The 15196-nt window shown below is 37.1% G+C and overlaps 1 protein-coding gene across 1 annotated transcript; it reads left to right on the forward strand.

Moving 5' to 3' along the window:
- The first annotated feature begins 1161 nt into the window (after positions 1 to 1161).
- LOC131230803 (methyl-CpG-binding domain-containing protein 4-like) lies at positions 1162 to 14648 on the forward strand. Its single transcript, XM_058226793.1, has 2 exons — positions 1162 to 1317; positions 13906 to 14648. Exons 1-2 carry the CDS (start codon positions 1303 to 1305, stop codon positions 14398 to 14400), a joined length of 510 nt encoding a protein of 169 aa, XP_058082776.1. The 5' UTR covers positions 1162 to 1302; the 3' UTR covers positions 14401 to 14648.
- Positions 14649 to 15196: the final 548 nt, after the last annotated feature.

The following is a 15196-nucleotide window of genomic DNA, read 5'->3' on the forward strand; positions in this document are numbered from 1 at the left end:
TGATCTTTCGTGAGGTGATTCCTACCAGCATGACTGGAGAACCCAAAAAGCCAAGGAAGGTTCTAAATCCTAATGGTGGGCATTCAATCACCACCGTTTCTCATGGCTTCGCTCACATGAGTTTTAGATCAGCCTGATTTTTGTGCTCACGTCCTACCTAGGGATGTCACAACGGATGGATGGAGTGGATGTTACAGATACATTATGGTGGACCCCACACAGCTTTTAGTTTTTCCGTCTCAGTTGCCTCTGTATTTCCAAAGCTACTCCCGCGAGTAGCCATTCAACTGACTCCGTGAATAAAAGAAAATCCATGCATACTTGCTGTGGCAACTTTCTCTAATTTGGGGGAAACGATTTTACGTGTATAAAATCCACCCCGTCCATCAGGTAGATCACCCCTTTCTTGGATTTTATCCAAAAATAAGGCTGATTCAATATCAGGTGGGCCACCCAATCTATAAAATTATTGCTAAAACCTCTAAAAACGAATCCTACGGCCTACCTGAGTTTTGGAACAATATGATTTTTGGGAAATTATTTCATCCCTAAGGGTCACATAAAATGAATGAATTGGATGGAATGAAAACATCACGGTGGGCCTTAATAAATCTAATGGTAAGCATCCCATCCCCTCCCAACTTTTTCCTTATGGTGTGCCCTACCTGAGTATTGGATGATCTAGAGTTTTGGATTCTACGGTGATAACTGGACAGAGTACCTGATGGACGGAGTGGATATCTTGAAAGTTCCTCCCACGTGGCGCTCCGTTAGCGAAAGTGACCTACCGAAGGCACCGACGTACGCAAAAAAAAAAAAAAAAGTTTTCAAGTCCAACCGATTGGAATATGATTTAAGGTCCACTCCGCACCTAACTTCCAACGTTTCATGTTTGTACAAAATCTCACCCGTCCAATATGTTTTTCCAATTATTTAGATTATGTTGCATAAAAATAAGCCACAGAGACTTATAGAGTGGACCATGCATATATATATATTTTTAATTTATCAATGGCTAAAATTGTTTTCTATAATGGGGTCCACATAATTAATGGTTGGGTCTGATTTTTGCATAAGGAGATCCTCATGTAGGGCCCAAATAGTTGAAGTGTTGGAAGTCGCATAAACATGATACATTAGAGGTTATTTTCTAGGTGGACCGTGGATTATCATCCAACCTGTTGTACTGGAAACCTTCTCCATAAATAAATACGGACACAATCCTCGCGGATTTGAAAACGCAGGACTGCAGGAGCAAAAGAAGAGGAAGAAGAGAGGAAGAGAAAGGAAACGCTACAGAAAATGAAGAAATCTGCGGTGTGTTTTCTCATTTCTTCAAACTCCTCAAAGAATTTCAAACCCACTTTTTTTTTAAAAAGATTTTCTTTTTCTCATTTGAGATGTTTTCTTGGACAAGAAATTCCACAATCTTGAATACAACACCCATGAAAATCTTATTACATATCTCAATCTATGCTTCTTCTTTTTTTTTCTTCCTTTTCTCTGTTTGTTTCTTCATCTTCTCACAAGAAATTAAGCTAGAAGGAAAGAAAGTAGTTTTTCAGATTAATAAGGAAAGCTAGGCAGCTAGTGATGAGGAGTCCTCCCTTGAAAATATCATATAGAAGTGGCCGGAGGAGGAAAATCAATTCATCAGTGGCGGAGTCCACTACGGATGCTTTCCAGTGAGGGGTTTCGTCAAGAGATTGAGTTGGGTGGTTGCTATTAATCTTGAAGAACTCCTTGTACGGTTGGGATTGTATTTTCATGTTTCGATTTTTTTTTTGCTTTTTTGCTTTTTTGTTTTTTTGTTTTTTTTTTTTTTTTGTTTTTTTTTTTTTTTTTTTTGTCATTTTGGTGGGAATTTGAGTTGGGTTTCCTCAATAAATTGTAGAAATCTTGAATACATACAGTAGAATTCTTGACAAGTCTTTCCCAGCACCTGAACACAGTTTCTGGGCACCACATAATGGAATTCTAGGATGCCTAACATGACTGGAAGAATGAAATTCTCGGGGAATCCAAATCTGGAATTGAATACTTGAAAGAATTCCCAAATTTAAGGTTTCTGGATGATCCTTTAGGATTGTACTCTATGTTTTGCTTTTGGGTCTTTTCTTTCTCTTTTCTTGTCATTTTGATGGGAATTTGAGTTGGTTTTCCTCGATAAATTGTAGAAATCCTGAACACACACGCTATAATTCTCGACCAGTCTTTCCTAGCATCCAATCATAGTTTCTTGATTCCATAGAATGAAATAACAGGTTGCCTAACATGACTGGCAGAATGAAATTCTCAGGAAATCCAAGTTGGGGGTAGCAAATAGATGATTAGGAAAGAAAGCACAGGAACAGTTCACATTAAAGTGAGGAACAACAAAGATATGTTGGCTAGGGTATTCCAATCTGGGAGACAAGTTGTGGATGGGAAATCCACTTTGGGGTCGCATTATATCAAGAGCTTGGATCTGGATCACTGAATCATGGGGCATAATCTGAACTCGAGCATTGCATAATACGTTAATTCGGATCTGAGCAATCATCTTCAATACCTTTTTATTTCCAATGTTTTCTTTTCATCTTTTGTAACCTTTTTCTTCTTATTATCATTATGGTTTTCTTTTTTTAAAATTTAAAATTTAAATTTTTTTTTAAAAAGGAATGTCAAAAATCTGTTTAAGTTCCACATATGGTGACTATGGTTAGGATTAAATGCCAATGTGATGATTTGTGTATTTTGCTTGTTATTTGGGTAGGAGTTTGAATGGGGTTTTATTAGGATAACCTGAGAAAAATGCGGCTTAATGAGAACTATCTTACTGAGAATTATCATTCAGATATGCACAGATAATTGATTCTATTGGAAACTTTGAGAATCCTAATATGTGCAAGAGAAAGCTTTGATATCTAGTAGAATGCGATGGTTGATATGCAGGCACCAAGAAATTGTGTGGCATATAAGTAATTCAAATTAAAACATCCAAAATGCGAGCCCCAATTTGGATGGATCATGATTCACAGATCAAAAGGTTGACCAGTTTTGTTACCTAATTATCTGGTTGATGGGCATTTCATGGACGGCCGAAATGAAAAAACCCAAAGGAAAGCATCATTTACTTGATATAAAAAATCAAACTGTCTGAATTAAAGGAACATGTGTCCATGAATCAGAGGTTAGGATTGCTCAACTATATGATTTTGGTAATTGAAACTAATTGCAAATTGAAATTAATATACTAGGCTAAGCTCAAACATTCACACACATGGATAGATGGAAAAACACGTATAAAGAAGAACAAAGACAAACTCGTTGATTGCAATCAACCTATGTTGATAGTGCTTGATTGTATTCAACCTATGTAATAGTCTATTACGTTGTACTTGAGTGAGTTTTGTGCTCTCATTACTGGTCCCAAGCTCGAATAAAGGGGGGTTGTGTCAGGTTTGCAGCCAATGCCAAACTTATGCCATTACTTCCATCATGAATCCGAACAATATGACACTCCAAACATAAAAGACTTGATGACCTAAAGTGGAATGGTGGAACAAGATTCCTATAGCTAACCCCATTTAATTGGGATAAGGCTTAGATGATGATGAAAGAAGAAGAAAGACTGAAAGCGGGACTCAACAGTCCCTAGCCTTTATGCTAGAGATCACCCTTCACCCTTTTCTACCAAAAGAAAAAACTGTCAGCAATTTTTGTTGAAAGAAAATCTCATAAAAGGTTCTCCGTACATATGGCCATTAGAGCCTATGTATAAGTTATTGAAGATTTCTATTCCTAACCTACTACATATGAACTTTCTAAAAAGTGAAAAAGAAACTGTTAAGAAGCTGGAAAAAAAAAATGAGGAAATTGCACCAAGAGACCCTTGCCACGAGTGCTTAACTGGGCCCCATCCAGATTTTTTCTTGTGCAAACATGTGGAGCTTGAACATGTGGGATGAGATGTGACTGCATCAAAGTGCTTGTGTGTTAATTATCACACATTGCTAGATTATCACAAGGTATCCCGTATCGGTATCGGTTGGCGTAACGGTGCCCTTCGATACCGATACGGATACGGGGGCATAACGGTGATACAGGGGCGTAACGATGCAAAATTTTTTTTTTTTTTGTCAAAAAATATGAAAAAATATGAATTAAATCTAGAATATTCTAAGCATTCCAAATATGCATTCATTTATAAATTGGAACATGTTTATGGTGGTGTAACGGTCTACTCTTTGGTGAGAAGTTGTATCGGACTGTCTGATGAATTTATGAACCAGACAACCTGGATTTGACTGCAAAACTCATATATTTAATTTTCTAACTGTCTACTATCAATGATAGATATATTGGAATGAATGTAATATGAAAATATCTTACGTGTGTAGGTGTTTGCAATTATTTTTCATAATTCATAAAAAAATATAAAATGATAATAACAATCTGTAAAATGAACATTAACAAGTTCTACTATGATTAACACATCATATTCTACCATTAAAACATCAAAACATTCAATAAAAAATAATTTTTCGAATTTTTTAAAAAAAGGCCGAAAATAGTGCACAAATAGAAAAAAATTATAAAAAAATATAAAATGATAACAACAATCTGTAAAATGGACATTAATATTTTCTATTATAATTAACACATCATATTCTATCATTAAAATAACAAAACATTGAATAAAAAGTATAAATACTTATTTTTGAGGAATTTTTGAAAAATGGCCCACAGAGCTTCGAATCAAGAAAATCCTTAATATAAGTTGTTTTTATTTGTAATATCAAGCTAAGAGTGGTCGAAAATAGCAATAGAATGATTTAGGAAGAGTTTAGAAGAAAGATGTTTTTTTTTAAAAAAAAAAAGTGAAAAAACAGACCTTAAAAAGCAAAAAAATAAAAATAAAAAATATCATTTTTTGACTGTTACGGCTACAAGATCGGGGGGGGTGACCGTTACGGCCCCGTATCGCGTAATGGCTACGGCCATTACCGATACATATCGGCCGATACGCCCATATCGTAACGGATGCGGGACACCCTCTAATACCCTATCCACAAATTTTTTTTTTTTCTCTTCCTTTTTTCATCTTTTATATCAGTTCTTCTTTTTTTAAAATTTTTTTATTTTTATTTTTATTTTTATTTATATCATGACTAGAATATGACTTGGACTTTTACCATAAGCTTAGACAATCTTTAAAGAAAACAGTAGATATGGTCTTTTGGGTATTTTGAGGAATCTAGACTCAAAAGAAATCCATATATGCACAATCATTTCTTTATTTTCTTTTCAATTTAAAGCCTTTCTTTTTAATATGGTCATAATTTGAGTTGGATTTTATCATCAGTTTGGATGATCTTCAAAAGAATAGAAGTAAAAAAAATCCGCTGGTTGATTAGCATTCTATTTGCATGATTTGTTTTTTAGTATGTCAAGAGATTTAGATATGCACAATCTTTCTTCTATATTTTCAATTGTTTATATCAAATTTATTTTTCTTTGGTTGCAATTTAAATGTGAGCTGGTTTTTACCTCAAGTTTATCAACCATTTGGGGCTGGCTTTACAAATCCTGTTTAAAAATGTATTCTTACGATTGCTTGGTGAAAATTCAATGATTGGCTGCCCACCTAACATAAATCCTCCTACTTCACCTAGGCTAGGAACTGGTTGATGCATTCACCATCATGTGTATTTTGACATATCTCCTGATTCTGGTTACAAAATTGCTATCCTGTAAGAAAAAGTTACAAAATTGCTCACTCTTGAGCATTGTTCAGAGTATCCTTGATATTATCTATATCTCCAGCTTGACGATACCGATAATGCTGGCAGCGATACCAATATCACTAGTAGTCTTAGAAATTTCAGGTATCGGTGATGTGTCGCTAATTATCACCAATGTATCGCCAATATTTTCGACTGTGTAAATTCCAAGTGTTGCTTGTATCGCCAATGTATCGATATCACCAATATTTTCGGCTATGTAAATTCTTGGCGTTGCTTGTATTGCCAATGTATCGAAAATACTTCAATAACAATGCCAAAATTCTGTTTAATTAAAAAAAAATTCCACTTCAAATTTTTTATGGGTACGTGGTTATATGCATTGTTTAAATTGTCGATGATAATATCAATCATATCATGATATTATCATTATTGCAATATGGGCGATATCGAGACAACAATCTTTCATTTTCTTTCTAGTTGTCTATGATTTTTCGACGAAATATCATGTGTTGTTAATGTTTTGAAATATCGATGGATGGTTGGATGGATGGATGGGATGGTTGGACAATACCGGCGGTTACATCCCACGATATATCTGGTATCCTACCTGTGTGATACAAAACGCACGAGTAGTGGGATATATCCCACATGTTCGATCTAGTTAGCATTTTCGATTTTTGATCCTTTTTTTTTTCCCCACTATAAATCATGTTAAATCAGTGTCCAATTGTTACAAATCCATGATTTTTCATGCAAATGTTTTGCGTTAAAAATCATGGATTGGGAGCTTTGATTTCGAGATTTAGAGGAGATGGGCCGAGTTGTGAAAAGTTGAAAAAAAATTAAAAATTCCAAATTTCTTGTAAATCGGTTGCAATCTTTGTGTCCAAACATAAAATCAAACATGTATGTAACCTGGTTTAGTAATTCTTCTTTTGCTTTTGAATGTATTGCTTGTATTTCCACACGTCTTCTTACATTTATAAATTATATGAATAGACTTTGAATATACTTGCATCAATTCAGTTAGACAATGCATAGAATAGGATCCCAAACAAAGAAAACCCATTATGCGTACTTTTTTTTTGGTAATGTTTTGAATTTTAAGTATGTATTGATGTCTTTTTTAACAATCACTGAAGTTTCATTGAAAACTTTGACCAATTTCCTAATGTTTCCCCATGTTTCCAACAACAATGATACGTTACGCGATACAACTGATATATCCCATGCGATAACCGTTACGTATCCATATCCCAAGTGTGAGATACGTAACGCGATACCGATATTTCGAACACTGTTTGATATTGTTTCCGTATCCCCAGCCAACAAAACTTTTAGCAATACCAATACTTCAAACACTGCTCTTGAGTAAAAAAATCTAAAGAAACATGTAGATATGGTTTGAATATTCAACCACAAATATTCTTTATCATGACACATTCAAATGAAATGAGTGTCTCAAAGTAAATAAACTAGGAATAAATACATTTGAAGGAAAATTTTCCTTCATCTATTCATAAGAAAACTTGGAAAACTGCCTAGAAGTATATAATTTCCATCTCTTGATGTCTGAGGAATTGAAATTCGATGATATCATCAATCGTCCAATCTACTCTTATTCCTTTGTTTAAGACATTTTAAACGGTTTAGATTGCCAATTGTTGGAGCTTGAGAGTGGGGGTGTGGATTGTCAAGCAATAGAATGACAGTTTTGGTTTTCTTTTTAATTTATTTTATTTTATTTTATTTTATCCATTTTGAATCACACACCGGTTAGGAGTGAGATGGTACAAGTTGAAGGCTCTAAAAGGGCAAGGGGAAGGCTCAAAAGGACGTGGTGGAGGTAGTAAGAAAAAACTTGAGGACCTATGGTCTAATTTAAGGTCTGGCCCTTGATAGAGTGGAATGACAGAACAAGATTCATGTGGCTGATCTCAATTAACAGGGATAAGGCTTAAATGATAATGATGATGATTCATTTTGAATCATGCTTGTGGGAGTTTTGTGCTCTCATAGTTGGGTCCTAAACCTAGATAAAGGATGATTGTGTTAGGTTGGCAGGTGGTGTTAAGGATTGTGCCTTGGTGACAACCTTTCTCATGAACAATATCAAAATTTGAGTATAACAAGCTCATATTAGGGCATTCCCTATAAGGGATGCATCGACACCCAAGTGCAGAGAGAAGTGAGCAAGGGTTACTTAGGGTGTCTCTAGAAGCGATGCGCCACGACTCATGGTTGTAGCAAGAAGTGGGCAAGTGTTCCCATGCTATTTTTGGATGAGTGCAACTAAAGAAGCTAGTCCAAAAGAACAGAATTTGTCCTACTACATGGAATATAGGAACATTAACTGGAAAGTCTAGAGTTATTGGATATAATGAAATGAAGGAGAGTTATAGCTTGTGCATATGAGACCAAGTGCAAAGGGGCAAAAACTAAAGAAATTGATTGATATGAACTTTGGCATATAGGCTTGTGTTGGGAGAGAAGATAATCAATGTCATTAGTGCATATGCACCACAGGTAGGGTAAGAAGATGGAATGAAGAGGTTGTTTAGGAAGAGACAAACAGACTAATGCGCAACAAATTTCAAATAATGCGCAACAAATTTCAAATGATGCAAGAGTATTTATAACAGGAGACTTAAATGGTCATGTGAAAGATATAGTAGAGGATATGACAGGTAAATGGAGGATATGATTTTGGGAGAAGAAATGAGATGGGGATGCTAGCCTTGATTTTTCTATAACTTATGATCTATTTCTTGCAGACAAATACTTAAAAAGAGAGATGAATATTTAATAACTTTTAAAAGCTGATTATACATAAGCTAGATATACTTCTTTCTACTTGGGACAACAAACCTACCAAGTACCAATAGATAATGGCTGCAAATGTTATATTAGGTGAGAGTTAGACTATGCATCATTGGTTGATTGTTATGGATGTTTACATTAAACAAATGGAAGAGAGGAGTGAAATTAATAGGTATCCAAAAACGAGGTAGTGGAATTTAAAAGGAGAGAAAATAGTGTTAGTTAATAATAAATCAACAGAAGAAGGAAAGCGGAATGTTGAGAAAATGTTATGTGAAACAAGATGGCAAAGTGCACAATAGCAAAAGAAGTTTTTAAGGAAGTATCCAGAGGGAAATGCTACTTGTATAAGGAAACTTAGTGAAGTGATGAGTTGCAAAAGGCTATTAGCGAGAAACTATAATGTTTTAAGGCTCAGAAAGAGACTAAAAACAAGGAAAATTTAGAAGACCATAGAAATGCCAAAAAGAATGCTATGTTAGTCTCCCATAGGCCGTCAAAGTTCGCAGATGCATTTGCATGCCATATTCATGACTTGCATCATGGGATTAAGAAGCGGATTAACGTAAGCAATGAGAAATATAAAATGCTAGTTGATTCACATCGCATATTTAAAGAGTTTCAAGTGGGTGCTTATGTCATGGTTCGGATAAGGCCGGAGCGATTTTTGCAAGGAGCAGTGAAGAAATTATATGCCCGCAGTGCTGGAACTTATTAAATATTGAAAAGAGTGGGCCCCAATGCTTATGTTGTGGATCTTCCACCTGACATGGGCATTAGCTCTATGTTCAATGTGGAAGATCTTGTCTCTATTCAACGACCAAAAGCTTCGCCCATTGATCCTTCTTCCGACTCTTCCCGTGGCCTTTACCAGACCCATATTCTTATCCTTTGCCCCCTTTACCATCTATATCAGCTAGACGAGAAGAGATAGAGGGTATGCTAGATGAATAAGTGGTTTCCACCAAGCACAGAGGTTTTTAGAAGTATCTCGTCAAGTGGAAGAACAGGCCAGAGTCAGATAGTACATGGATCACAGAGAGCGAGCTTTAGAGACTTGACCTTGATCCTATTGAGTATCACCACAACTTTATGTCACTAGAGGTGTTCTCTTCTTAGTTGAGGAGAGTTGATGAGGACATCCGAGCACCATATAGAGTATATCAGAGGAGGAGACGAGCTGTGATCTACACTCCAGTTTCTCTATGGCTAGATGATCATTACGTAGGGCTTGACGACAGATCGTAGGTGCGTGGAAGATTCCACATGCATATTTGGTGCATCATTGAAGACCCTACAGTAGGGAGATTCATGTGGGCTGTTTATTGCGAGCATAGTGATATGTTTTACACATGGAGACACGTTTTTTGTCTTAGGTAGGGGTTATTTTATATTTGTTAGAGAGTTAAAGGGTTGTCTTATTTTGGTTTAAAAGTAGGAGGTACTTAAGACTTTTCCTTATTGAGAGGTGTCTTTTTGTAAAAGTCCCAAGTTGAGACTATTTAAGGGTTATGGGAGCCCTAATTTGGGTATGCTATGATTATTATGAATGAGATTTCTTTGCTAGGGTTTTTCTCCTTGCAATTTCTTGTGATTGGAATTGTGTGATGCCGTGGTGTGAAGCCATTAATCTTAATCCAGATAAGTTTTCTTCTCTCTATTTCTAATTCTTTCTAATTTTCCTTTTATTTTCCACTTTTCTCAACCCATCTCCACAATATTCGTTCCCAATCCCCATCCTCACAAAAACCCAATTTAGACCACATCAAAACCTAACCTAAACCTGTTACTCCTGTTTTCCCTAGTTTGTGAACAGTGCCGTGAATAATTCCTAGTGCTGTGAACAATGATTTCTTACTTCCATTCTCCTTTTCTCCTATTTTCCTAACTTTTAAACCCCAAGTTCCTAAATCTCCAATTCTAAAAAACCTAAATCCCCAATCCCAAACCCTTAACCTAATTCCCAATCAATCCAAACTTAGAATACTTGACCCTGGGAGGGTTCAACAAAGCATATTTGAGAGGGGGGTGGAGATGAGGGAGTTGGGGTACAAGAAGCCTAGGAAAGGTAGGAAAGAGCCTTTTGGTAGTATGGTAGGAGAGGTGATTTGGGCTTGGAGCGTGGTTGGTTAGGGCATGGGGAGGTGGATGAGTGGGGCTTTGAAGCGGGTGTTTTAGGGTAAAGGACATAGTAGTCAAATTTCCCTGAAGGTTCACCCAAAAGACCAACCTCTGGATCACCAGCAGCATATCATTAGGCAAGATCAATTTGCTCAGTGTGAAAGGAAGTCTTCCTTTTCCCATATGAACGGGTTCTCCAATCATCTTCTTCATCAAACATGTCTTCAATGCATGCCTCACAATCACAAACATCGTACCAAATATGTCCTTTCTCATCTTTGCCTTGGTAAGAGCCATACAGTCTTACAGGTAAGGGGTCCGGACCTGACAACTCCTGATCTAACTGCAGCGGAATCACCTCCCTGTTCAATACCCCTGATTGTCTCTAGGTTCAGCTATGGGTGGGTTCGCCTAAGGTCGCAACAAACTCATTTTGAATCTAGCTGAACTTTGAATCTTTTCACTGTAGCTTCCACAGGAAGCAACCCTTGCAAAGCTTTCTAGGCCGTAATCGAAATCTTAGGCGGGATGCATTTGTTCCACATCCATTTAAACCAGAGCGAGCGGCTGCTCCTGGTTCTCAGCTAATTCCATACATATTTGACAAAGAATTTACCTGAAGGAGAGGCCATCCAGATAAGCCGATCCTGCTGATCACTGAAAGATATCCTGCTATCCAAAATCCGGTTCAGTAACTCAGGAGGTACCTGCCCCTCCAGCGCTGCTATGTTCCAAGCACCATTTTCTGCTCTGAAGTCCACTACCCAAGCTAGGGATGAAACCTCTGACACTTGGACCCCCACAGCCTCTGCTAGTAAACATTCACCCATCCAATTCTGATACCAGAATTCCACATCCCCTTTCCCTACCATCCATCTAGAGTTATGAGTTGCAAAAGGCAAGGAAGGAGAAATGCTCCTCAAAAGTTTAGGCGCCTTCATCCTGTAGGACCTAGGATTCTGAGAGTAGCCATTATAGTATTTGGCTTTCATAAATTTCATCTAGATAGATTTACCTTGCAAAAATGGAGAAGCACATTTTGATTTAAGGCTGGCCATCATGTCCCTAAGCCTCATTATGCCCAGCTCACCGCCCCCACCCCTTCCCAACACCCACCCACACCCACAACAACAACAACAACAACAACTAAAAGAAGAAGAAGAAGAAGAAAAGAAGCAAAAGTGGATTCCATCTTATTGCAGGATGCGATCGGGATGTCGATGGCGAACTTGTTTTATGAGCTCCACCCTCCCAGCCTGAGATTGATTTGGCTTTCCATCCTACAATGCCACTCGCCATTTTATGAACGAGGTGCTGGAAATGTGTTGCTTTCAGTCTGCCCTTAGTTATTGGGAGCTGTAACTGTGTCATTGGGAGCTTCTTTTGATTGAAGCCAGTCAACTGCTTTAGCATTTGGATTTGAGCCGGGGTAGCTTTCCTGGAGGCAATGAAGCTTCTCTTGCCCTCATTAATCTTTTGGCCTGATATACTTTCATACTGCTTTGGGAACTCCAGAAGTTTCTTTACCGTTGCCTTTCTTCCGTAAACTAAAAGCATCGTGTCAGTAGTAAAGAGCAGGTGTGACACTCTCAGCAACATTATTCATTTGAATCGAATTTAATTTTTTTCTTAAAATTACATGGGGGAGATGATGCTAAATGTTTAGAGATGTTCATTAGTGGGATGAGTGTCATAGTTAGCATGAATTTGGGTTGATTTGGAGTCGGTCTAAGATCATCAAGTTCATGAAATCATCATACAGCCTGAGCATGCATTCTCACCAAAGAGTGGACCGTTATGCCATCATAAACATGATAAAGGAAAAAGAATGCATATTTGGAATCCTCTAAATATTTGAGTTTTTCCACATTTTTCCGCGTCTTTTTGAGCAAAAAAAGAAAAAGAAAAAAAAGGGACCATTAGTTATGCTCACCGAACTAAGTATTTGGTTTCGTTGGCCATTGATATGCCCACTGAAACTGATATGGTATTCCTTGCTTTGTGGGGAGCATGCGATAGTTGGCTGACATGCAACATCAGATACAACCTGTTGGCATGTAAGTGGTATTTAGTAAACATGGATCCTTAGGGTCCTCGCTATACTGTGCAGCCATGCATGGCCTCATTTATGTGACTCATGCTCAATGGTATGCTTGACAACTATCCCTCAGTGATTCTGTGAGGTTAGTATGGGGTGGGACCCTGTGGGCATGCATGTGTTGTCATTGCAAGACTCTACCATGGTGAGTTTCCAAAAACCCCAGTAATAGAGGAAGGTTGTTATCTGGTGGGTAGCGGACTAGAAGACTTTTGCCAATCTACCTTTCAAAAGCTCACTCTAAATTGCTGGTAGAAGCTAGGATGATGATGAGGATTGATTATTTGTATAATAGTTATTTTGAGAAATCCAGATGTGCATGATAGTGATCTATTATTTTTCCTCTTTCTTTCTTCTTCTTCTTCTTTTTTTTTTTTTTTTTCTTTTTTTTTTTTTTTTAAAATTTATTTTTAAATAAAAATAAAAAAAATCTTTTCTTTCCTTTATTGTAATATTTGAATTAGAGCTGGGTTTTATCATAAGTTGAAAAACCGGCAAATATTTGTATCTTGATTAGAGTTGTATTACTATTTATGTGATCCGAGTTTTTTGATTTATCATGAACCATGTGGCACCCAAATCATTAAACTATACTTATATCATTTTATTCCTTATTCTTGTTACTTACTAGTAGAATTTGAGTTGGGTTTACCATAAGTTTAGAAAATCTTGAAGAACCCTTTTCTTGATTAGTGTTGTATGTAGACTCTCCCCCCCCCCCTTCTAAATATGATTTGGGTTTTGCAAATAGTTAATTTACCATCTGAATTCATCAGGTTTATTTTCTATTTATTAAATTTTAATTGGGAAATCTGCCAAAATTCAGGTTGTCAACAATTTGATGCTTGATGTTTGTTTTTCCCACTCATCAATGGAATCTTCTTCCAAGGCCCCCATTCATACTCACTTTTCTTTTCGAAATAAAGCTCAGAGCTTCAAATTGTCCATGATTTAAAGCTTGAATATATTAAAGCTGGCATAAGACATTCATGCTTGATTGTTGTTTCAGCTTACAAGAACTCACTTCAATTACATAACCATTTTTTGTTCTTGAAGAAATCAAAACTGGTGGAAATAGTGAATGGCAAAGAAAAATAACTTCTAGCTAAATAGTCTGACGCTGCACTCTTTTGACAGAAAGCCCATCAAACCTCCCAGAACACAGTGGTTGGTGCATATGCTGTGCAGTGCGGTGAATGCTTCAAATGGAGGTTGATTCCGTCACAAGAAAGATATGAAGAGATCAGGGCTACCTTCATAGAGGATCCGTTTTTCTGCGACATGAAGGAAGGCATTTCATGTGATGATCCCGCTGATGTAGAATATGATACCAGTCGAATATGGATTATCGACAAGCCAAATATTCCTAAGCCTCCAGATGGCTTTGAGAGGGGGTTGACGCTGAGAAAGGATAATTCGAGAATGGATGCGCACTATGCTACACCTATAGGGAAGAAGGTAAGAGCCCCTGCAGAGGTAGAGAAGTTTCTGGCAATGCATCCACAATACAAGAAAGCTAACGTCTCTGTTTCAAGCTTCAACTTCACAGTTCCGAAGATAATGGAGGACACACTTCCTAGGAAGACGGGGGGAAAAGATTCAGCCAGTGCAAGTAAGAAGATGAAAGCATAGAGGACAGGTGATGATTGAGAATTTTGGGGGGAAGACGGTTTGGCATGCCCGTTTTGATGGTTTACGCCGGAATGTGGTTGGAATCTTTGCTGGCTGTGATTCAACATCTTGGTCCAAACGCAAATACTCTTTTTTGTACCAATGGTGTTGATGGTCTAGTCTCCTTGTTGTACCATGATCATGTATCCATTTTACAATTGTTACCCCTGGGCATTTATTTGGTGGTCTTATTGTGTTCTTGTTGTACCTATTTCTGTCTCATTTTTTTTCCCTCATTGTTTGTGATTTGCTATTCTCGTGTACCTGCCATTTTCCACATTTTTGCTAGGATGTGTGTGTGCACTCATCTGCAGTATCTGCAACCTAAAAAATATAGTAAATATCATCAATGCGCATGGACTATGGAGTGGGGGTGGCAAATCGATGACATAAATTGGTCATGGAAGATATGACTAGAAAATGTTCTAGAGCTGGTAGTGTTGTCTTCCTATTGAACTATACTAGGATCTTGATAGTAAATTATTATTATTATTTATTAATATTTTTTATATGGGTGTGTTTGGATGCACTAAACTTTCATGACATATGATTGATTAATGATATTTGGTGCAACCAAACACCCCAAGTACCTGTAATTGATTAAAATAAAAGAGGGAGAATAAAACACAGGAAAGAGTGGGGATGAGGAATCTTCTCTCAGTGTCACCCTTGGCTTTAAACCTGCTTGCTCTTGACAGGATCTTTTCACCAATCATCTTCCCAAAACCTTACTGAGTCACCTCCCCATGACCTTGAG

The sequence above is a fragment of the Magnolia sinica genome, chromosome 17 (genome assembly GCF_029962835.1).
Source record: "Magnolia sinica isolate HGM2019 chromosome 17, MsV1, whole genome shotgun sequence".
In the NCBI taxonomy this organism is placed as follows: Eukaryota; Viridiplantae; Streptophyta; class Magnoliopsida; order Magnoliales; family Magnoliaceae; genus Magnolia; species Magnolia sinica.